Source organism: Pelobates fuscus, chromosome 2 (genome assembly GCF_036172605.1).
Source record: "Pelobates fuscus isolate aPelFus1 chromosome 2, aPelFus1.pri, whole genome shotgun sequence".
In the NCBI taxonomy this organism is placed as follows: domain Eukaryota; kingdom Metazoa; phylum Chordata; class Amphibia; order Anura; family Pelobatidae; genus Pelobates; species Pelobates fuscus.
Window position 1 is genome coordinate 429,384,642 of NC_086318.1, and position 22,758 is coordinate 429,407,399.

Below are 22,758 nucleotides of genomic sequence, written 5' to 3' on the forward strand. Positions count from 1 at the left end.
ATTATTATACAGGTTATATCGTATATTATTATTACACAGGCTATACACTGATACATAGTATATTATTACACATGGCAGCACTACGTATGGGTATAGCTCCTCCCCTTCTCAATTGGACAGGAACTCCTCCTAAATAAAAGAGACTCCCCCCTATACCCCGTCAGTCTTAGTTTAAAGCCACTAAACTTTTAGAAGAGGGTGGGATCGCAGTGCTGCAATGGCATATATCCGGGAAAAGAAAATATGGGTAAGTATGGCATACATTTTCTGTTTTCCCTGGATATATCCATGGCAGCACTACTTATGGGTTATACCCAAGCTGAAAGGAGTAAGGGAGGGAGAATAATAACCACAACGCATAAATCCATGCAAATATGGTTTTTTGATCCATCGACTATAAGGCAGCAGAGAGGTGTGGTAGATGAACGCACTATATCCAACTGATAGTGATTGATAAACGTGTTGAAGGAGGACCATGTTGCTGCCGAACAAATGCGATCCGCAGAAATGGCTGCAGCTGCCCAAGAAGCGGCCAAGGATCTGGTAGAATGAGCTCTAAGGCCTTGAGGGACAGGAACTCCGGAGGCATTGTAGGCCTGACTAATGGCTGAGATGATCCATCGGCCAATATGAGACGAAGAAGCGGCTTGACCCTTCTTGTAACCTGAAGGAATAATGAACAATCTAGATGTCTTCCTTATGTCTGAAGTCCGGTTCAGGTATGTAGATAAACAGCGCACCAGATCCAAACAATGACATTTCTCTTCTTCTTCCGATGAGGGATGAGGGAAAAAGGCTGGCAAAATGATGTCCTGATTCATATGGAAAGCAGAAACCACCTTGGGTCTGAAAGCTGGAATCGTACGAAGGATCACTCGGTCTTCCTGAAGAATCAAAAAGGGAGACTCACAGGAGAGAGCGCTTAGCTCGGAGATTCTTCTACCTGAGGTCAAGGCAACCAACAGAACGGTTTTCAACGTAAGAGTAAGTATAGAAACACTCTCCAAGGGCTCAAACGGCGAATCAGATAAGGTCTGTAAAACCAGAGGTAAATCCCAAGGAGGGGAGCAAGACCGTACTAGAGGGCGAAGCTTGAGAATGGCTTGAAAAAATCTAGCAATATCTGGATCAAATGCCAATTTCCGATCTAACAGAGCAGAGATCGCTGAAGTATGCACTTTTAGGGAGCTGAGACTCAAACCCTTGTTGAATCCATCCTGTAAAAATCGAAGGACGTCACAGATACCGGGAGCCAAGGGAGAAATATTATGTGCCAAACACCAGCTACACAAGATGTCCCAAATACGATAGAAAGCCGATGAAGTGGATTTCTTCCTGGCATTCAGAAGAGTATAAATTACTGAAGAAGAGAAGTCTTTGCTGCAGAGAAGTTGCTTCTCAATTTCCAAGCCCTTAAATTGAGAGACTGAGGAGATGGGTGAGAGACCGGACCTTGTTGTAGGAGACTGAGTTGGTCTGGGAATTTCAGAGGAATGTCCTGAGAGAGTTTCTGCAGCAGGGGAAACCAAGGCCACCTGCGCCAGAAGGGATTCACTGCCAGAATTGTCGCTTGCTCCTGCAGGATCCTTCTTAGCAGGGGGAAAAATCAGAGGAGTTGGGGGAAAAACATACCCCAGATGGAACTTCCACTCGCAACAGAGAGCATCCTGGTCTGATGGTGAATCGCAAATCTCAGGAACGTGTGGTGGAGCAATAGGAACATGAAAGTAAGCATCTCGAAGGTCTATGGAGATTAACCAGTCGCCTGGGGAGATTACTTTTATAATGGAACTTACTGATTCCATCCTGAATTTTCTCACATACAGATTTTCGTTTAATTTGTGAAGGTCCAAAATCGGTCTCCATTCCACTGATGCTTTCGGTGTGAGAAAAAGTCTGGAATAAACCCCAATCCTCTTTCTTTTGCAGGAACAGGAAAGAAACAAAAGACCGAATGGCCACTGCATTCTTTGTTTCCATAGGCATGCTTGTAGACATGAACCGGGGATAAGGGATTGTCGAGAATTCCAGGTAGTAGCTGGATTTTAGGGTCTTTAACACCCACTTCTCCTATATTGCTAGAGCCCAGACCTCGTAGAAGTGACGAAGTCTTGCTCCCACTCCCAAGGGCTGGACTGGCATCCCATCAGAATTGCTTTGAAGGCTTGCCATTGCCACCACGTCCTCGGGTGGTTTTGGAAGAGGAGAGTCCACTTTTCCAGGATTGGAATCTGAAAAACTCTCTACCAGGCCTGTATTGTCTAAAGTCCTTGTCCCGAAAGGATCTTTTAGGATGTCTATCTGGAGGAAGAAAGGCCTTACGTCCTTCTACTGCCTTTTTGATACATTCGTCCAGATATTTGCCAAAGAGCATATCTCCTTGAAAGGGGAGGGAACACAGGCTATTTTGTGAAGAATTACATAGCCAAAGAACAAGTCTTGATGCTACTGTAAGCACCATGCTTCTGGAGATGGTTTTAACCAAATCTATAGAAGCTTCTGATGAAAAATCAATAGCCAGCTTAACTTTCCTTAAGGATTCCAGCAGCCTGGATCTACTGACTCCACTTGATATGTCCTCTTCGAGGTCATCCATCCACTGCTTTAAGGCCCTAGAGACAGATGTCAAGGCCACAGCAGGACAAAGCCCAGAGCCAGAGGCTATATAGGCTTTGGACAAATTTGAGTCCATACATTTATCCATTGGATCTCTTAAAGTACCGGCATCATCCAATGGGAGGGTGGTCTTTTTGGCTAGTCGGACAATTGCTGCATCTACTTTGAGGGCAAGGTCCCAATGGTTACTGTTCATAGCCTTAAAAGGGTATCGTTTAGAAAAATGACCCTGAATAGTGATTCTTTTTTCAGCCTTCTTCTATTCTTGCTTAATGAGGTCCTCAATGGTCTCATGCAATGGGAAAGTAGGATTGCGTCTTCTCGGGTCAGCAAAATGCTTACTAGAAGCTGGTTCCTCCTCTCTCTTATCATTAAGCTCCAAGGTATCACAAACTGCCTTGATTAAAGCTTCTATTTTCACACTGTCTATAAAGACAGGAGAGGCCCCATATTCTTCATCTTGAGATGACAACTCGTCTTGCTCAAATACCGGGGGTACATATTCGTCAGAGCTTAAGTCAGCATATTCCTCTGGGCTAAAATATCTACGTCTTTTCTTAGCCCTCTCAGACTGTCGAAGACCCTCTGAAACTGCTTGACGGATGTAAGAGAGAACATCTGGATCTGGTTCAGATTGGCCTGCCGCTGCTTTAAGACAAGCTAAGCACAGCCTTTTCTCAGGAAGCACCTTGTCGTCACAAGCTTCACATAAGGAGGTCTTATCCTTCTTTTTCTTGTATGAGTATCTGTGGGCAGAACTGAAAATCCTCCAATCAGAAGTCTGACATGCACTCTTTGTTTTTTTTGTTTTTGTTTTTTTTTAAGTATGTGTCTTTAAAATTTTGCAGTGACTTACTCAGAACCTCTAGATTGCGACCTATTTCTCGAATCCTGACCGGGGGAATCCATAGTATGGGCAGCTAGAAAAAAATTTGAATTTCCAGCAACCAATTATTGCCTTAAAAAGGACTGGGGAATAGAGAAATTTATAATAAAAAGGACCAGAAATGTCACTTACCTGTAGCCAGAAAATAGAAGTTTAATCCAGTTATGCAGAGATACATCAAACAGCATACTGACAGAATAGAGGTGCTTACCCTTTAAATATAGGATGCCGAACCAGGAAGTAAATCCCCATGCTGCTGGCCTTCCTCTGGTGCGCATTCCACCTGTGTTCCACTGCTGGAGAGAGGGAAAAGATAGGCCGAAAAAACGGAAGTGACGAACCGGAAGTGATAGCGATATCGGCGTGCGTTCCACCATGTGTTCCACAGCCGGAATGGATCAGTCACAAGGAAACAGGAGTCCACCCCCGGTCAGGTAAGTTCTTAATCCACTGCCACTTACATCCTGAGGATAGGGCAGGCCATCTTTATTGGGAAAGCCAAGAAGCCCAAAGTTTTTTGCAGCGAGTAGGGTAACCCTTCTGCGGGAATTACCACCTCCCTGGGTCTGGCACATCCAGCTGCTACCTATAGGATCACTGCAGCATAGCTCCTCAGTCGCTAAGGAGAGAATCCTCCAGGGGGTCACCCTTGGTGAGGCGCCGTGTCCTGAGGCTTCCATGGGGAGAGAGGCTGAACAGGGGTACAATTAGACCCGAATAAGTCACAAAAGAAAGTTTTTAGGAGATGCAACCTCCACTGTCCCTGGGAAGTGGACAGGAAAAAAATACTTAGGGGTGTTAAGGGGGAGTCTATTTTATTTAGGAGGTGTTCCTGTCCAATTGAGAAGGGGAGGAGCTATACCCATACGTAGTGCTGCCATGGATATATCCGGGGAAATATTATTATTGCACAGGTTATACAATATATATTATTATTACACAGGGTATACACTGATCCAATATATATTATTATTACACAGGTTATATAGTGATACAATGTATATTATTATTAAACGGGTTATATAGTGATACAATATATTTTATTATTACACAGAGTATACACTGATACAATATATATTATTATTACACAGGGTATATAGTGATACAATGTATATTATTACACAGGTTATACAGTGATACAATATATATTATTATTACACAGGCTATATAGTGATACGATTTATATTATTACACAGTGTATATAGTGATACACTATATATTATTATTACACAGGGTATACACTGATACAATGTATATTATTACACAGGGTATACATTGATACACAGTATATTATTATTATTATTATTATATATGTTATAAACTGATACAATGTATATTATTACACAGGGTATATAGTGATACAATATATATTATTATTGCACAGGGTATACACTGATACAATGTATATTATTACACAGGGTATACATTGATAGACAGTATATTATTATTATTATTATATATATGTTATAAACTGATACATAGTATATTATTACACAGGTTATACACCGATACAATGTATATTATTATTATTACGAGGGGTATACACTGATATAATGTATATTATTATTATTATTACACAGGTTATATAGTGATACATAGTATATTATTATTACACAGGTTATATAGTGATACAATATATATTATTATTACACAGAGTATACACTGATACAATGTATATTATTATTATTACACAGGTTATATAGTGATACATAGTATATTATTATTATATATGTTATAAACCGATACAATGTATATTATTATTATTACACAGGTTATATAGTGATACATAGTATATTATTATTACACAGGTTATATAGTGATACAATATATATTATTATTACACAGAGTATACACTGATACAATGTATATTATTATTATTACACAGGTTATATAGTGATACATAGTATATTATTATTATATATGTTATAAACCGATACAATGTATATTATTATTATTACACAGGTTATATAGTGATGCATAGTATATTATTATTATATATGTTATAAACTGATATATAGTATATTATTATTATTATTATTATTACACAGGTTATATAGTGATGCATACTATATTATTATTATTATATATGTTATAAACCGATACAATGTATATCACACAGGGTTCTGTAACGTTCCATCAGTCGCTGTATTTAAAGAGCCCACGTGGCTGGAATGTTGTGCTGCTGGGTGTTAGGGGAGGAGTCACGTGACGTCACACCGCCCAGCTGCGGCAGAGTGGAAGGGGGCGTGGCGCTAGTTGATTGATGGTTCTGTAGGGAAGTGGGCGGGCGTGCAGCAGTTTCCCAGCCGAGTCCCAGAATCAGGTAGAGCTGCCGCCGAACCCCGGCCGAGAGAACGTTCCACCGTCTCCAGGCAACCGGACCGCGGGTAACCGGGGCAACTGACAGGCTCACCTGGCTGTATGTGGGGGTTCCAGCCTGGGACATACCATAGCGGCAGTGTATGGGGGGTGACAGCTGCTCAGGGCTAGGCCTTAACAGGAGATATGGCCCGGCTGGACAGCACCAGACACAGCAGGGTAATACCAAGCCTCCAAGTTACTGGCCACGTCATCAGACGGCAGTGACGTCATGTGTGAGGTCACCCAGACAGGAAAGTGGGTCAGTCAGTCAGTGCCTGTTATATAGTATCACTAAATCAACCTTCATTGTAGCCGCTTATATCTGACCAGGAAGTAACATTGCTTTGGCCACTTTGGTAATTCATACATAGCCAGCCCTGTCTGGGGTCTGTATGGCCATTACTGGCCTGCGTCTGTACTGGTGGTGGCCGTCCCTGGCCTGCGTCTGTACTGGTGGTGGCCGTCCCTGGCCTGCGTCTGTACTGGTGGTGGCCGTCCCTGGCCTGCGTCTGTACTGGTGGTGGCCGTCCCTGGCCTGGGTCATGGCTGTCAGCCTGCGTCTGTACTGGTGGTGGCCGTCCCTGGCCTGGGTCATGGCTGTCAGCCTGCGTCTGTACTGGTGGTGGCCGTCCCTGGCCTGCGCCATGGCTGTCGGCCTGCGTCTGTACTGGTGGTGGCCGTCCCTGGCCTGGGTCATGGCTGTCGGCCTGCGTCTGTACTGGTGCTGGCCGTCCCTGGCCTGGGTCATGGCGGGTGGCGGCCGTTCCTGGCCTGCACCATAGCTGTCGGCCTGCGTCTGTACTGGTGGTGGCCGTCCCTGGCCTGCGCCATAGCTGTCGACCTGCGTCTGTACTGGTGGTGGCCGTCCCTGGCCTGCGTCCTTACCAGCAGCGGCGATCACAGGCCTGTTGCTTTACCAGTGGTGGTCGCAGTCTAGCCCCTTTACCATCACTGGCCTGCATCTTTACTAGCAGTGACCATCACTGGCCTGCCCTTGTCTGGTGGTGACCGTCACTCGCCTGCGTCTTCCCCAGCAGTGACCATCGCTGGCCTGTGTCTTTACCAGAATTGGCCGCCACTGGCCTGTGTCTGTACCGGCCAGGATGCAGACACAGGACCAGGATGTTGCAAGAAGGGCAGCACTTTTATCTATTGTCCAGCTGTTTAGGCAACTCTAGAAACCCTGCGATTACATGTCTGGAAATAACCTTAACCTCTCAAGCCATTTCTTTGTATAAAAGAGCTGTTAATGCTAGTACTTGGCTTGCAGGCAGTGTCGTCTATTCCGTTTTGTATTGGTTTGTCTATATTATAATGTGTGTCTTCCCCGATTGTACAGCGATGTGGAATAGGTTGGTGCTTTATAAATTCCAGTGATGATAAGGGGATTTGCCTTATCCCTTGTCAGTCAGTTAATGTAGCTTTTTTTGAATTTATTACATGGGGAGAGACTTAAAATTAAATAATTAAGTGATAACCTAAATCTCTTTTCCCCCAAAGAGTTTTTCATGCATTTTCTTGTATATTTCTGTTTATTCCTCCTAATTGCATCAGGGATGAGAAAACCGCTCCTGCCCCCCTGGTAGTCCAAGGGTTAATAGATGGCTTTACTTTCTTCCAGAATAAATTCCTGATTACTTAGTGTGTACATTGCGGACCGCCCTGCTGGCTCTGCCTGTGTTTTTGTATGTTATTGTTTTTTTTTTGTCACCTTCCTGGGAGGGTGCTTCCTTTATCCTGCTTGCAGCCAGCTGATTGGCTGTCTGGGGAAAGGGTTATACTTAGGGAGGATCTTACAGAGGGAGTGTCTGTAATCAGCTGTTTTAGTGTTTTCTATTGAGCCAGGAGGAGGAGGGGCGCTGACAAGCTGTGTTTATGTTGGGGACAGGAGACAATGACTGTATAGATGAAAACAAGCAAACTGAAAACTCACAGCTCTGTAACCACGTTAATATAGGACAATATTCCTGCTTTTTCATGGTCATTTTACAATTCTAAATATTTCAGCATTATTAACCAATGTTTACCTTAAATTAAGATCAAACGATTCTTTATCAAGTTAAAAAAAAAAATTTCCGTACAGTTTATATTTTTAATTTATTACGCTCCCTTTTATCGTTCAGCACCGCAGTATAGGTTGGCACAATTTAAATACTAATAATTATAGAAATCTGTATAGATATCCAGGGTGACCGTTACCCAGGACATTGCTTCCAATGTAGAATCACCTTGATATATAATTACAATTATTTATTTAGCGCCAACATACTCCACAGCGCTGTACAATAGGTAAACAAGACAAAAACTCTACATTATATCAAAACATGATTGACATACTGAAACTCATGAAGAGGGCCCTATCCGAATGAGCTTACAATCTAATAGATATACTGAATGATGTATGAAAAAGAGCGAGATTTAGACCCCAGACCAGTTATAAAGCTGACCTTTCTTCCCTGCCCTTTAGTTGCCCGAATAGCTGTGCGCACAGCATCAGGCAGGCATCCCTCAAATGTTAAACACAGAACGCAGTACCCATCTGCCACTAATGTCACCCGTTCACATCACCTTCTGCCAAATTAACAGAACAGACCTACCAGCTGTTTTCTCATGTATATTTTTGTAATGGAAGATACACATATGTAAAAATTTCAGCACTAACACTTTTTTTTTTTTAATTCTAGTTCTCTCTCCCATTTAGACTACGTTGTTATAGTGAATACACTGTTCCTTTAATGAATTGGTTCTGGGACATTTAACCAGTGCATTTCTTTGAGAAACATTGTTGCCTAATGCCACTACTAGAGGAGCTTCCTGGATTCAGTCCTGCAAAGATTGCAGAACTGAGATTTAAAGTCTCCAAACTCTGCATGGAGACGCCGAATGCTCCGCATAGAGGTACATCATGACTTGATGCTTCTCTGAGGAGATGATGATTAGCACAGCGAGTCGATTCACTGCGCATACAAACTAGCCTTCCAATGCTTTCCTATGGGGAGACATTGAATTTGCTGAAATCATCTGGAGGTAGTAAAGGTAAGTAAAAAGCTTAATTTTGTTCCAATAATCCAACTCAGTATAACACTGGGGATACATGTTCGTATTCACAATGCTATAGTGATCCTTCAATGCTAAATTACAGACATATTGGGTGCGTAGCTGTTAAACGGTTACGTAACACATTTGGGACATTGCTTTATATAGGGTTTCACTGCAGGTCGTAGTCTAAGAAAAAACACTCCAGCCAGATCTGATAACCTTGGTTATAGTCCATATTCACCTCCAGTAAGCAGGTTCCCTGAATTCATGACTACCATAGAGTCAGCTTGATTTTGTAGCAGAAACAGTTCACATTTTTAAGACCTCCCTTTATCTTCCACCCTCTAAGCACCCACAAGTTTGGTGTAACCCATAGGTTGAATGAGTATCACCCAGTCAAGTCTGCAAGACACACCAATGATTCAGGTTTTGTCCTTATCTCAACTGGAATAACATTTTAAAATGTCTAAATCCTGAATTGTTGGTGCACTTTGAGGGCTGGCTGGTTGCCATTGGTTAGGGTACAATTAGTGTAACAAATAAATAAGTAGGGATGCAAAACCAGAGATACACTTCTAAGGTGCAGATATAAAAATATATATATACAACCTTTCAATAGCGAAGTAGGCGATATCTATACAAAAATAAATAAATCGCACATAGTGTATTACAGAATAAACATAGAGGACACGCAGGATGATAATGTGGAACTCACAAGATTGCAGTGATAATCAAGCCCATCATCCTCAGTCAGAAAAAATCTTCAGAATATATGAAACACAATCTTCTATTTTTCCTTGTAAGGTAAAAGAAAACAAATAATAGTGCAGATGGAAATAAAACTTTACAGAATTTATTATTCAATGCACTTACAACAGGGTCCAAGTAAAAAAGCATGTAATCCACTCCGAAGGTGGTAACGACAGCATACAGAGTAAGTCCCCCAAATAGTATAATCCGACGCGTTTCGTCTAGATGACTTCCTCAGGAATCCCTGAGGAAGTCATCTAGACGAAAAGCATCGGATTATACTATTTGGGGGACTTACTCTGTATGCTGTCGTTACCACCTTCGGAGTGGATTACATGCTTTTTTACTTGGACCCTGTTGTAAGTGCATTGAATAATAAATTCTGTCAAGTTTTATTTCCATCTGCACTATTATTTGTTCTCTTTTACCTTACAAGGAAAAATAGAAGATTGTGTTTCATATATTCTGAAGATTTTTTCTGACTGAGGATGATGGGCTTGATTATCACTGCAATCTTGTGAGTTCCACATTATCATCCTGCGTGTCCTCTATGTTTATTCTGTAATACACTATGTGCGATTTATTTATTTTTATATAGATATCGCCTACTTCGCTATTGAAAGGTTGTGTATATATATATTTTTATATCTGCACCTTAGAAGTGTATCTCTGGTTTTGCATCCCTACTTATTTATTTGTTACATTATTGTTTTTGGTGTTGTAAGAGGGCACACTTTTTGGTAGGTTTGCTGTCTTTGTTTTTTAGTGGTTTGGGTACCTCTATTGCCTTATCTAGGGTACAATTAGTGCTGGGTGATTTAAAATCTTTTATTTTTTTTAGTTTACTTTTTTAACCAATTTTCGGTTTTCCACTATAATCATGTCCCCCTACTAACCTGTACTCCTTTACATAATATCAAGGAGTCACTAGAAATCTGACAATTAAAGGAACGCTGTAGCATTAAGAATACAAACCTGTATTTCTAATGCTAGAGTGTTAATATAACTATTTGATATCCGGCCCCACCTTCGCTGGCTGATATTACCTATCCTGATGATGTCAACCAAGCCAATGCTCCCCTGTAAGGAAGCTTTGTGAGGCTAATGCGCATGTGTATCTTTAGATGCGCTGTACCAATCAGCATTTTCTTTCTCATCCAGGAATTTCCTTTGGTGGCTGTCTGAGTGACAGCCATTAGAAGTGGCATTAGGTAGCCACGTTTACACTAGTGAGCAAGCAGGGACATGTTATTTGCCCTCGAACCACTACATTAAGCTGTAGTGGTTGTGGTGCCTAGAGCTTCCCTTCTGAGCTACACTTCCAGAATCCTTTGCTGTGCCCATAAAAGCACTGCTTATATAATGTTATATGCAGTGTTCTAGAAAGTTGAGAATCAGAATTGGCTTACTATATGCATTGATCTCACTAAAGAGTTTGCATAGTGTGGGGGTTTACAGGAAATGGACAAACTTCAAATGTGAGTATCTTTTTATTATTTCTAATTTTTGTTTTTTTTTGTTTATATTTGTAATGTGTAATCTATATAATATACTTTCTCACCATACTTAATAAAAGTGATGTAAGTAATGTGATATTTTATTTTGGTATTTTGAAGCATACCGTAATACAACTTATTATTATTATTATTATTATTATTATTATTATTATTATTGCAATTTATATAGCGCCAACAGATTCCGTAGCGCTTTACAATATTATGAGCGGGGATTTAACTATAAATAGGACAATTACAAATAAACTTACAGGAACAATAGGTTGAAGAGGACCCTGCTCGATCGAGCTTACATTCTATAGGAGGTGGGGTATAAAACACATTAGGACAGGAAATATCAATCAAATAAGGTGGACTGCCCTTTAGGAGAGGGCAAGAGACAGGTATGTGAGGTATTGGTTAGTCTTGGAGGTCATAAGCTTTCCTAAAGAGATTTTTAAGAGGGTTTTAAGGCACTTCTTAAAAGATGCAAGACTAGGGGAGAGTCTGATGGCGGTAGGCAGGCTATTCCATAGGAAGGGAGCCGCCCGCGAGAAGTCCTGCAAGCGCGAGTTGGCTGTACGAGTGCGGACAACGGACAGGAGGTGGTCACGGGCAGAGCGGAGAGACCGAGAAGGGACATACCTATGGATCTGTGAGGAGATATAAGAGGGGTTAGAGTTGTTCAGTGCTTTATAGGTGTGAGTTAGTACCTTGAATTGACTCCTATAGCATACAGGAAGCCAATGTAAGGACTGGCAGAGGGGTGAGGTGTGAGAGAAACGACTAGAGAGGAAAATCAGTCTAGCAGCAGCGTTCATTACGGACTGTAGGGGTGCAGTACGGCTTTTGGGAAGACCAATCAGGAGAGGGTTACAGTAATCCATGCGGGAAATTACTAGAGCATGGACAAGCTCCTTGGTAGTATCTGGTGCAAGAAAGGGGCGGATGCTGGCTATGTTTTTAAGATGGAATCTACAGGATTTGGCAACATGCTGGATGTGAGGCTCAAAGGTGAGACCAGAGTAAAGTATGACGCCAAGACAGCGCGCTTGCAAGGATGGACTGATGTTGGTACCACAAACTTGAAGGAATAGCGAAAGAGGAGGATCAGTATTAGGAGGAGGAAAGACAAGGAGCTCAGTTTTTGAGAGATTGAGTTTCAGAAAGCGGGAGGACATCCAGTCAGAGATGGAAGAAAGGCAAGCAGTGACACGTTGCAGGACGGCAGGGGAGAGGTCCGGGGAGGAGAGATATATCTGAGTGTCATCAGCGTACAGGTGGTAGTGGAATCCAAAAGAGGTAATAAGTTTGCCAAGAGAGGCAGTATAAAGAGAAAATAGAAGGGGACCAAGGACGGAGCCTTGGGGGACTCCAACCGAGACAGGGCGAGGGGAGGAGGTATCATTAGAAAAGGAGACACTGAATGAGCGTTGGGAGAGATAAGAGGAAAACCACGAGAGGACAGAGTCACAGAGACCAAGCGCTGTTCTAACAGTCAGTCTCATTCTTCATTCTAATCACTTTTTGTTTTTTGGGGTCAAGGTGACAAGGAACACTTTCCTGTCTGGGACAATGTGGTTTTATACACTGCATCTTTATATAGTCATTTAGCTGCAATTCTTTTAAATGTTTTAGTTTTTTTTAATTTTCTTGAATATTACAACTACCAATAGTCCCATATCTGATGGAACAGTACTGACTGTACTGGTTTTCCCCATTCAGATTCAGAGCACGTAAAGTCACACACTGTCTTCATTGTGCCTCTACTTCATCTTCGGCATTTTATCATTGCCCATCCCTGCCATACCCAACGTGTTCTTTTAAATCATAGAACTAACTTTGATACTGATATCTGTTGTTTTTTGGGGGGTTTTTTTGGCGCACTAGTTAAACAGTGGGAACTAATAACTATCCTCATTCAGTGACACTTGTAACCCAGAATAGACACATCATTCAGCTTTTATTAGACAGCGGGGAATAGTTAACAAGGTCCACACTAGGAAATTAATGAATAAAATCCTGTTACACAAAGATTTTATTAAGTTCTGTATGTGAGCTTCTGGTCTGTTTTAAAATGTAATGTATATATTGAGCAAATGAGACTGTTGCAGTGTATATACATTAAATGTACACTTGCACAATGAGGTCTGCTCATTGTCAAAACCAAACGTAATAGTTTATTCAGCCTGCGTCCCTGTTTGTGGCCTTCAGTCTGGCTTGTGACCATTGTCTACCTTCTCCAGGAGCGCAAAGCGAACATTTACTGTTCTTTTGCAGTTACATGTGAGTGGAATAGTCAGAGCCACTAAATTCAGTGTCACAGGTGACAGTGGCGGCTCTAGACTTGGCGAGGCCTTAGGCGAGACTCATACATGAGGCCCCCACTAACACCATTATTGAAAAAAATAGCAGTGTGTATAAGAAGCTGTAGATATATTGAAGAGGGAGCTTGCAGCACTGGATATAGAGAGCTAGTCTATGTATACATTGTTGCATTGTCTACCTCTGTGTGCCTGAGAATGTGAGTATCCTTGTATATGTATGTATGTTTCTCTGAGCATGTGTATGTTTGTGTACTGCCTGTGGCCTTTGGCACTGAGTTTATGGCAGAGCTATTTTATGACAGTGTGTATAATTATTGCCTTCAGGGGGTGACAGGGTGAGTAAAGGGGTAACTGCGGCAGGGTGAGTGTAAAAGAGCAGGAGGGTGCCAAAGTGTATGGAGGTGGATGCCAGAGTGTTGAGGGTTGACAGTGAGAATGAAGGGAGGTGCCCGAGTGCGGAGAGTGGTGCCCGTGTGTGCGGAGGGAGAGGCCGTGTGTATGGAGGGGTGTCAGTGTGCATAGAGAGTGGTGACAGAGTGTGTGGGGGAAATGACATAGTGTGAGGGGTGGTGACAGAGTGAGAGGGAGGGTGACATAGTGAAGGTGGGTGACAGAGTAAGAGGGTGGGTGACAGAATAAGAGGGTGGGTGACAGAATAAGAGGGTGGGTGACAGAATAAGAGGGTGGGTGACAGAATAAGAGGGTGGGTGACAGAATAAGAGGGTGGGTGACAGAATAAGAGGGTGGGTGACAGAATAAGAGGGTGGGTGACTTTGTGTGAGGGGGTGAAAGTGTGAGGTGGGGTGACAGTGTGTGGGGAGCGACAGGGTGAGGTGACAGAGTACGGGTGGGGTCACCGGGTGGGTGACAGAGTAAGAGGGGGTGACAGGAGGGTGACCTAGTGTGTGAGGGGGGAGACCTATTGTGAGAGGGAGGGTGACATTGTGTAGGGGGGTGACAGTGTGAAGGGGTGGCATACTGTGAGAGACCTAGTGTGAGAGGGAGGGTGAAATTGTGTGGGGGCTGACCGAGTAAGAGGGGGCTGACCGAGTAAGAGGGGGCTGACCGAGTAAGAGGGGGCTGACCGAGTAAGAGGGGGCTGACCGAGTAAGAGGGGGCTGACCGAGTAAGAGGGGGCTGACCGAGTAAGAGGGGGCTGACCGAGTAAGAGGGGGCTGACCGAGTAAGAGGGGGCTGACCGAGTAAGAGGGGGCTGACCGAGTAAGAGGGGGCTGACAGAGTGTGGTGAGGGGCTGACAGAGTGTGGTGAGGGGCTGACAGAGTGTGGTGAGGGGCTGACAGAGTGTGGTGAGGGGCTGACAGAGTGTGGTGAGGGGCTGACAGAGTGTGGTGAGGGGCTGACAGAGTGTGGTGAGGGGCTGACAGAGTGTGGGGTGGGGTGTCAGGGTGAGAGGGGATGACAGTTAGGGGCTGACAATGTGAGGTGGGGTGACAGGCTGAGATGGGGTGACAGGCTGAGATGGGGTGACATATTGTTTGGGGTGTGGCAGGGTGAGGTGACAGAGTAAAGGGGTGATATAGTGTGGGGGGGTCACAGGGTGGGTGACAGTTAGAGGTGGGGTGACAGGGTGAGGGGGGTGACAGGGAGGTAGCAGGGTGAGGGGGTGACAAGGTGAGGGGGGTGACAGGGAGGTAGCAGGGTGAGGGGGTGACAAGGTGAGGGGGGTGACAGGGAGGTAGCAGGGTGAGGGGGTGACAAGGTGAGGGGGGTGACAGGGAGGTAGCAGGGTGAGGGGGTGACAAGGTGAGAGGGAGGTGACAGGTGGGGTGACAAGGTGAGAGGGAGGTGACAGGTGGGGTGGCATGGTGAGAATGGGTGAGGGAGGTGACAGGTGGGGTGGCATGGTGAGAATGGGTGAGGAAGGTGACAGGTGGGGTGGCATGGTGAGAATGGGTGAGGAAGGTGACAGGTGGGGTGGCAGGGTGAGAGGGGGTGACAGGTGGGGTGACAGATGGGTTTGCTGGGTGATAGGTGGGGTGACAGGTGGGGTGGTAGGGTGAGGAGGGGTGACAGATGGGTTTGCTGGGTGATAGGTGGGGTGACAGGTGGGGTGGTAGGGTGAGGAGGGGTGACAGGTGGGGTGGCTGAGTGAGGGGGGGGGGTGACAGGTGGGGTGTCTGGGTGACAGATGGGGTGACTGGGTGAGGGGGGTGGCAGATGGGGAACAGGGTGAGGGGGGTGGCAGGGTGAGGGGGTGATAGGTGGGGTGGCTGAGTGAGGGGAGGTGACAGGGTGAGGGGGTGATAGGTGGGGTGGCTGAGTGAGGGGAGGTGACAGGGTTACAGATGGGTTGACTGGGTGAGGGGGTGGCAGATGGGGTGACAGGTGGGGTGGTTGCTGGGTGAGTGTTGTGACAGGGTGAGGGGGGTCACAGGGTGGGTGACAGAGTAAGAGGGAGTGACATGGTGAGAGGAGGTGACGGGGTTGGCATGGTGAGAGGGGGTGACAGGGTGAGGGGGTGACAAAGTGAGGGGGTGACAGGTGGGGTGGCAGGGTGAGGGGGTGACAAAGTGAGGGGGTGATAGGGGGAGCGAGGTGACAGTGTGAGGTGGTGTGACTGGTTTAGGAGGGTGACAGGTGGGGTGGCTGGGTGGGGTGGCTGAGTGAGGGGGGTGACAGGTGGGGTGGCTGAGTGAGGGGGGGTGACAGGTGGGGTGGCTGAGTGAGGGGGGGTGACAGGTGGGGTGGCTGAGTGAGGGGGGGTGACAGGTGGGGTGTCTGGGTGACAGATGGGGTGACTGGGTGAGGGATGTGGCAGATGGGGTGACTGGGTGAGGGATGTGGCAGATGGGGTGATGGGGTGGCAGATGGGGTGACAGGGTGAGGGGGTGATATGTGGGGTGACAGGTGGGGTGGCTGGGTTACAGATGGGGTGACTAGGTGAGGGGGGTATCAGCTGGAGTGGCAGGGTGACAGATGGGGTGACTGGGTGAGGGTGGTGGCAGGGTGGCAAATGGGGTGATGGGGTGACAGATGGGGTGGCATGGTGACAGAGGGGGTGACTGGGTGAGGGGGTGGCAGGGTGGGGTGACAGGGTGAGGGGGTGACAGATGGGGTGGCAGGGTGACAGATGGGGTGGCAGGGTGACAGATGGGGTGACTGGGTGAGGGGGTGGCAGATGGGGTGACTGGGTGAGGGGGTGGCAGATGGGGTGACTGGGTGAGGGGGTGGCAGATGGGGTGACAGGGTAAGGGGGTGGCAGATGGGGTGACAGGGTGTTTTATCATAGCTAATTAACATCTATTTTTAGAACAATTGAAGATTTGCTGAGCTCTATTATATGTATTTCCTCTCTTAAAGTGAGCTGATCATTCATGAAAATTGTATTTGCTTCAGGAAGGTAGGGGGTTGTAAGCTGTAAAGTGCTCTGTTAAGTAGGTGACAGGTGGGGTGGCAGGGTGAGTGGGTGGCAGGGTGGCAGATGAGGTGAGGGGGTGACAGGTGGGGTGGCATGGTGACAGATGGGGTGACTGGGTGAGGGGGTGACAGATGGGGTGACTGGGTGAGGGGGGTGACAGATGGGGTGACTGGGTGAGGGGGGTGGCACATGGGGTGACAGGTGGGGTGGCAGGGTGAGGGGGTGACAGGTGGGGTGGCAGGGTGAGGGGGTGGCAGATGAGGTGACAGGGTGAGGGGGTGACAGGTGGGGTGGCATGGTGACAGATGGGGTGACTGGGTGAGGGGGTGACAGGGTGACAGGTGGGGTGACTGGGTGAGGGGGGTGACAGATGGGGTGACTGGGTGAGGGGGGTGACAGATGGGGTGACTGGGTGAGGGGGGTGACAGGTGGGGTGACAGGGTGAGGGGGTGGTGGGGTGGCAGGTACCTTTTTCCCTGGTGGTCCAGTGGTGGCAGTCAGACTCCCTGGTGGTCCAGTGGTGGCAGTCAGACTCCCTGGTGGTCCAGTGGGCTCTGCGATCTGCAGCTCTGCCGGATGCAGAGCTGCAGACCACATGGTGAAGGTCTCGCGATCTTCAGTCATAGCGTTGCCGTGGTAACCCGCGGCAACGCTCTGATTGGCTAGAGATCGCGAGACACTTCAGTCTGCAGCTCACACCCGGTGGAGCTGCAGACTGAAGGCTGGCTCTCCCGGTCAGACTGACAGGAGGGGCCTCGCACCCGGCGGCATACAGGGGAAGCCGCCGGGCCCCCTCCTGTGTCGGGTCCTCAAGGACCCGACATGTCAGTCTGCCCTATGGCGGTTTAGGCGGCCGCGAGGCCCCACATAGCGCGAGGCCTTAGGCGGCCGCCTAAACCGCCTAATTAGAGAGCCGCCTCTGACAGGTGATGAACACCGCTGGCCCGAGATGGCATGTATGGCTTGCCTAAAGACTGTGCTCTCCCTAACTGGCCCCTGGGACTCGAGCGTGCCCAACTGGGAATTACCTGCTGCCCCCAGATGTGCTTCCACTCACAAGTGAAACTGTGGCAACTGAATGCTGGAATAGCAAAATCTAGGCCAATCTAGCTATGTTTTTAGCCTAATTTTTTACAAATCCAGTTTCAGTCCACTACAAACCATAATCCATAGACTAATACACCAAAAAACATAAATGCATGGTATATATGCACAACTCCAATACAGAAATGTTTGTTACAAATCACTGCAGCTATAGCAAATACACTATTTTACTGAAAATTACCGTAATTTTATGTCTAATAAACTAAAAACATGTCTGCTATGCAGATGGTAAATGTACTTAATTTCTCTGCGTTTGTTCTCGTTTTCAGATTTATTGTTTTAGGTGTTGGGATTAGCGCTATCGGACGTCGGGAAGATGGGCCGTATATTTTTGGATCATATTGGTGGCACCCGCCTATTTTCCTGCGCCAACTGCGATACGATCTTGACCAACCGCTCTGAGCTGATATCAACTCGCTTTACAGGCGCAACAGGGAGGGCGTTTTTGTTCAACAAGGTACAGCTCTCATTGTACAGAATAGACACGTTAACCCATTCAGGACCATTGCTATGTCATGATACTTACGATAATGGGGGAGGGGCTTTGTCCCTTGCTGTCAATCAGCAGTAAAATTCAAAAGGCACCGTCATGATTAACTGATCTTACTCCAGCGGCTGATGACATCCGTTCACTAACTGCCAAATGGAATTTTGTTGCTCAGTGTGGCTGTTTCAACCGCTTTCAGTTGAGACCTATTTGATTATTCACAAAAGATACATTTTGGTTATTTAAATTGCAGAGGCAGACGAAAAGCAACCAAACTGTGCTCCAATTTCCATGGTACAGACCAGGTAAGTGTCACCTGTGACCCTAAGCCCTTTTAACTCTAAATAACTCCCCAACTTCTCCCTTTTACCTTGCAATGATAGCCAAGCTCGAACGCTTACTCTTACCTTGGCAGAATATTTTAATTTCTTACAGATATTTTAAAACCAATCTCTCCCAGTACTCTCAGCCAGTCATCGTCATTCAGGCTGGATGAATTGATATTAGTCATGTGGAATTGTACAATTTCAATGTTTGCAGCTTAAAACAGTTTGCCAAAAACAGCGTGACCAGTGCCCATGGACTCTCTGAGCCATAACCTGTATAATAACTTGTACACTTGGCTGTAGTGGTTATGGTGCTTATAGAGTGCCCCTTTATTATGTTACCTGTTTCAAACACCTGCGTATCCACTCCAGCTGTTCCAGTGACAGGAAATTCTGTTACATTTATGGTGAATCCATTCCATACAAGAAAGTATTCTTCTTCAGACCAAGATCTTTATATGGCGATACCTGAAAAGATTACTGCTTTAAAGGGCTACTGCACATACAGAGATTAACTTCTTCACTGCTAGGTGTGTAACTCAATTAGCGTTATTAGCTGCCTAATGTCTATTCTGTGCAAAACTGGCATCTGACGCCAGCACTCTAGCCCCGATAGCAGCATAGCCCCAGCCCTGCATTCCTACTGCCCCCTATGCTACCTGACTGACATCCTGCCCACAACTAACAAGGTGGAGTGACATCAGCCAAGGAGGATTGAGCTGAGGGGAGAAATTGGCCTCAGCGATGGAAGAGAGGCCTTACTTTTTTTTTTTCTTTGAGTAAACCTTTAATCAACCACTTTCCTTGATTTGCAGTGAAATAAAAGAGGACATGGTGTTTTATCATAGCTAATTAACATCTATTTTTAGAACAATTGAAGATTTGCTGAGCTCTATTATATGTATTTCCTCTCTTAAAGTGAGCTGATCATTCATGAAAATTGTATTTGCTTCAGGAAGGTAGGGGGTTGTAAGCTGTAAAGTGCTCTGTTAAGTATTTTAATTGATACAATATTATCTAACTAAAGAGCTCTATTAGTTCCTTCAAGATGGTTGCCATGAATGGGAGGTGCTTGCCCATTGCTCCCAACAATCGCATGTGCCATCGTACTACGCCATATTTCTATTTATTCCCTCGTTTTGTTATAGCAGTGATAATATCACTTAGAACTGGAAATCTCAAATCTGAATCCTGGTCTGACCCCTGGGCACGACACCTTATGATATATATCCACCCACCATAGATTCGTAGTTTGTGCCGCGCACACCTTTCTTTAATTGTAACGAACTCTGACTGTATTGGCACTTAATAAATGCTAATCACAGTTCCTATATGTTATTATTGGTATTTATATAGCGCCAACTAATTCCGCAGCGCTTTACAATGTTCACATATATACATATTACCAGGCCTCTACTTTTTGCTTGAGCCTGCCACATATTCTGTATTTACTAGTTCAATCATATATTTAATAGTTTATGTTCAAATAATGTGTATTTTCTTACCTTCTAGGTGGTTAACTTGCAGTACAGCGAAGTCCAGGATCGCGTCATGCTCACTGGACGACACATGGTGCGTGATGTCAGCTGTAAGAACTGCAACAGCAAATTGGGATGGATTTACGAGTTTGCCACAGAAGACAGCCAGCGCTACAAAGAGGGCAGAGTTATCTTGGAGCGAGCTTTGGTGCGCGAAAGTGAGGGTTTCGAAGAACATGTGCCATCTGATAACTCCTGAAACATCCCATCCTCCTGCTTATTTAAATTAAGAAAAAGTAGAAAACATGGGGGAAAAAAATCTATTTCTTTTTTTCTTGCAAATCTTTTAGTCTCTGCATTGGGAATCGTCATGCATTAGAAGGAAGCCAAAACACCTAAAACGTCCATTTCTCTTGGATTTACCTGCCATGGAGAGAAATATTTCACCAACGCAGTCTTTAAATTTCTCCTCCAGCAGACGTACTTAAAATGTAGGGATTGGCAATTCTAGAGGGATATCTTTTTTCCCATGTTGATAAATGCCTTATTTAAACAGTGCCGATGTGCTGAAATCCATTTTTCCTTTCTCCAATTTCTGTATCCTCTTTTAGAAAATTCTTTTTGATTTTAGTTGATTTAGTCCCCAACCCCATTTGATACTGTTTGCACAGAGATTGTATAGGTACAGCATTGATATGGCTTGTGCTGGCCAGAGTTATTTACTAGTTGGAGCTAATGTACACATCAGAATTCTTTGCATTTTCATTTTTTCCAACACAAATTCTAACATTTCAGGAATTTGTCATGTATCGTATGTGATGCAATTGATGTGGATTTAAAAAGCATACAAAAAAAAATGAGAGACAACCATTAGTTTTATGCAAAAAAGTTAATATTGTAGTGTGTAGTATTGGTATAATAAATATTTGTGACCTTTTCATTTAATTTATACTTTACAATGTGTTTCGTGTTTGTTTTGGCAAATTGTTGCTTAACAACTGTCGTAGAAAGAAGCCATCTTGTTACCTGGCTTATGACTTAAAGAAACACTCCAGGCACTATAACAACTTCATCTAAAATTTATAGTGCCAGGATGCCCTTGGACACACTCTTACCTTCAGGGGTTAAACTGTCCTCGACTGGTTTAACCCCAAAGTTGCCTCCATTGGGGATCACAGATTCTGGCTTCAGAATTTTCTGATTCAGTAACGCCGCTTATTGGTTGAGAGTAGACAGCCAATCAGTGACTCTGCATTCACAAAACTTGCTTGCAAAAAAAGTATCTTAGAGAGCGTCAGCTGACCTTTCTCAGCCAATCAGCGGCACCCCTGCCCGGTGGCACTCTGCGCTTCCTGAAATTGAACGATTTAACTCCTAAAGGTGTTTGTGTGCTCGGCGGCCTCCTGGCAACATAACAATTTCATGTACATGAAGTTGTTATGGTGCTTCAGGGAGACTAAACTGTTGCTGTAAATTATGACATACAGATCCAAAATACCCCTTTCTTTTGTCACAAATTATTTAATTAAACTTCGACACAACGGGGTTTATTTTCTAGACTGTTCATAATGATTTGGAAACGGAATTGAAAAATATTACCAAAATAGCCGATTTGGCAAGCAACTTCAGTTCAGCCTATACGTGGCTACTTTTAGTTTACATTTTGAAATTCAGTTTCTTTACCGTGTAGTGAATATGTTCTAATCTAAAGCATTAATTTTTTATTTTTTTTTAATGCATACCGCCGGCATTCACGTTTCAGATTTGCTAGCCCAATGAATGTACCTGCGACAGAGGCCTCTTCCCCCTCCCTTCTAGATTTACCATGATTCTCCTCCAATGAGGGTTGGAAGGGGTCAAGATGCTGATTAAAGCTGCTTGAAGTAAAAACAAATTTACTCCAAAGTCTGGTAGGCACAAGGACCCGTGTATTAGTGAGCGTTAGTGTTTTTTTTTTTATTCAACCCACCCAGCCTCCTTACCTTTGGGAATACTGGGGGGTGGTCTCCCTTTCCCTGGGGTCCAGCGGGGCTGCTGGGCGGGTGGCGCTGGCGAGGGAGCACTGATTAGTGAGCTCTCTGCTCAGCTCCCTCGCGCCGTGTGTGTGTATTCCTGTGGGCGAGATTTGGAGGCAGGCACCCGGGGGCCCAGACCTTGAGCTGTTAGGGGCCCCACAATTTCTGATGGCGGCCCTGCCTACAAGGCTATGCTGATGGTATATTGATGGTACATCCATGTGTGCTGTGGATTGATAGATGAGAGCAGTAGAACTGCAGGCAGTTGTACTCTGTCACAGCTCTTACAGTGCATCGATTTAGACTCTAGAATGTCTGAGATTTATTCTTCTAGTGAATGTTTCTCCAAAGAGGCAGAGATATGCAGGCTATAACTCACAGGGTACAAACATGTATTCCTGACACTATAATCTTGAAGTGCCTGTTTAGGCTCCCAATCCTTCGCCGATTGCAGTAAAAAGGTGATTTTACTCACCGTTTCTCCCACCCACGACGC

At 45.1% G+C, this 22,758-nt stretch overlaps 1 protein-coding gene across 2 annotated transcripts; it reads left to right on the top strand.

Moving 5' to 3' along the window:
• Positions 1 to 5,758: 5,758 nt before the first annotated feature.
• YPEL5 (yippee like 5) lies at positions 5,759 to 21,192 on the top strand. 2 transcript variants are annotated; one of them, XM_063441535.1, is made up of 3 exons: positions 5,759 to 5,921; positions 18,253 to 18,413; positions 20,282 to 21,192. In XM_063441535.1, exons 2-3 carry the CDS (start codon positions 18,273 to 18,275, stop codon positions 20,504 to 20,506), a joined length of 366 nt encoding a protein of 121 aa, XP_063297605.1. In that variant the 5' UTR covers positions 5,759 to 5,921; positions 18,253 to 18,272; the 3' UTR covers positions 20,507 to 21,192. The 2 variants fall into 2 exon arrangements, with proteins under 2 accessions (XP_063297605.1, XP_063297604.1); XM_063441534.1 differs by having other exon boundaries at positions 5,759 to 5,889; positions 18,226 to 18,413.
• Positions 21,193 to 22,758: the final 1,566 nt, after the last annotated feature.

What these genes read in the sequence shown, in the direction of transcription:
- YPEL5 (XM_063441535.1), top strand. Translation starts at nt 18,273, where the DNA reads ATGGGCCGTATATTTTTGGATCATATTGGTGGCACCCGCCTATTTTCC. An exon ending in GGGCGTTTTTGTTCAACAAG is followed by an intron (nt 18,414 to 20,281) that starts GTACAGCTCTCA and finishes CTTACCTTCTAG; the next exon opens with GTGGTTAACTTGCAGTACAG.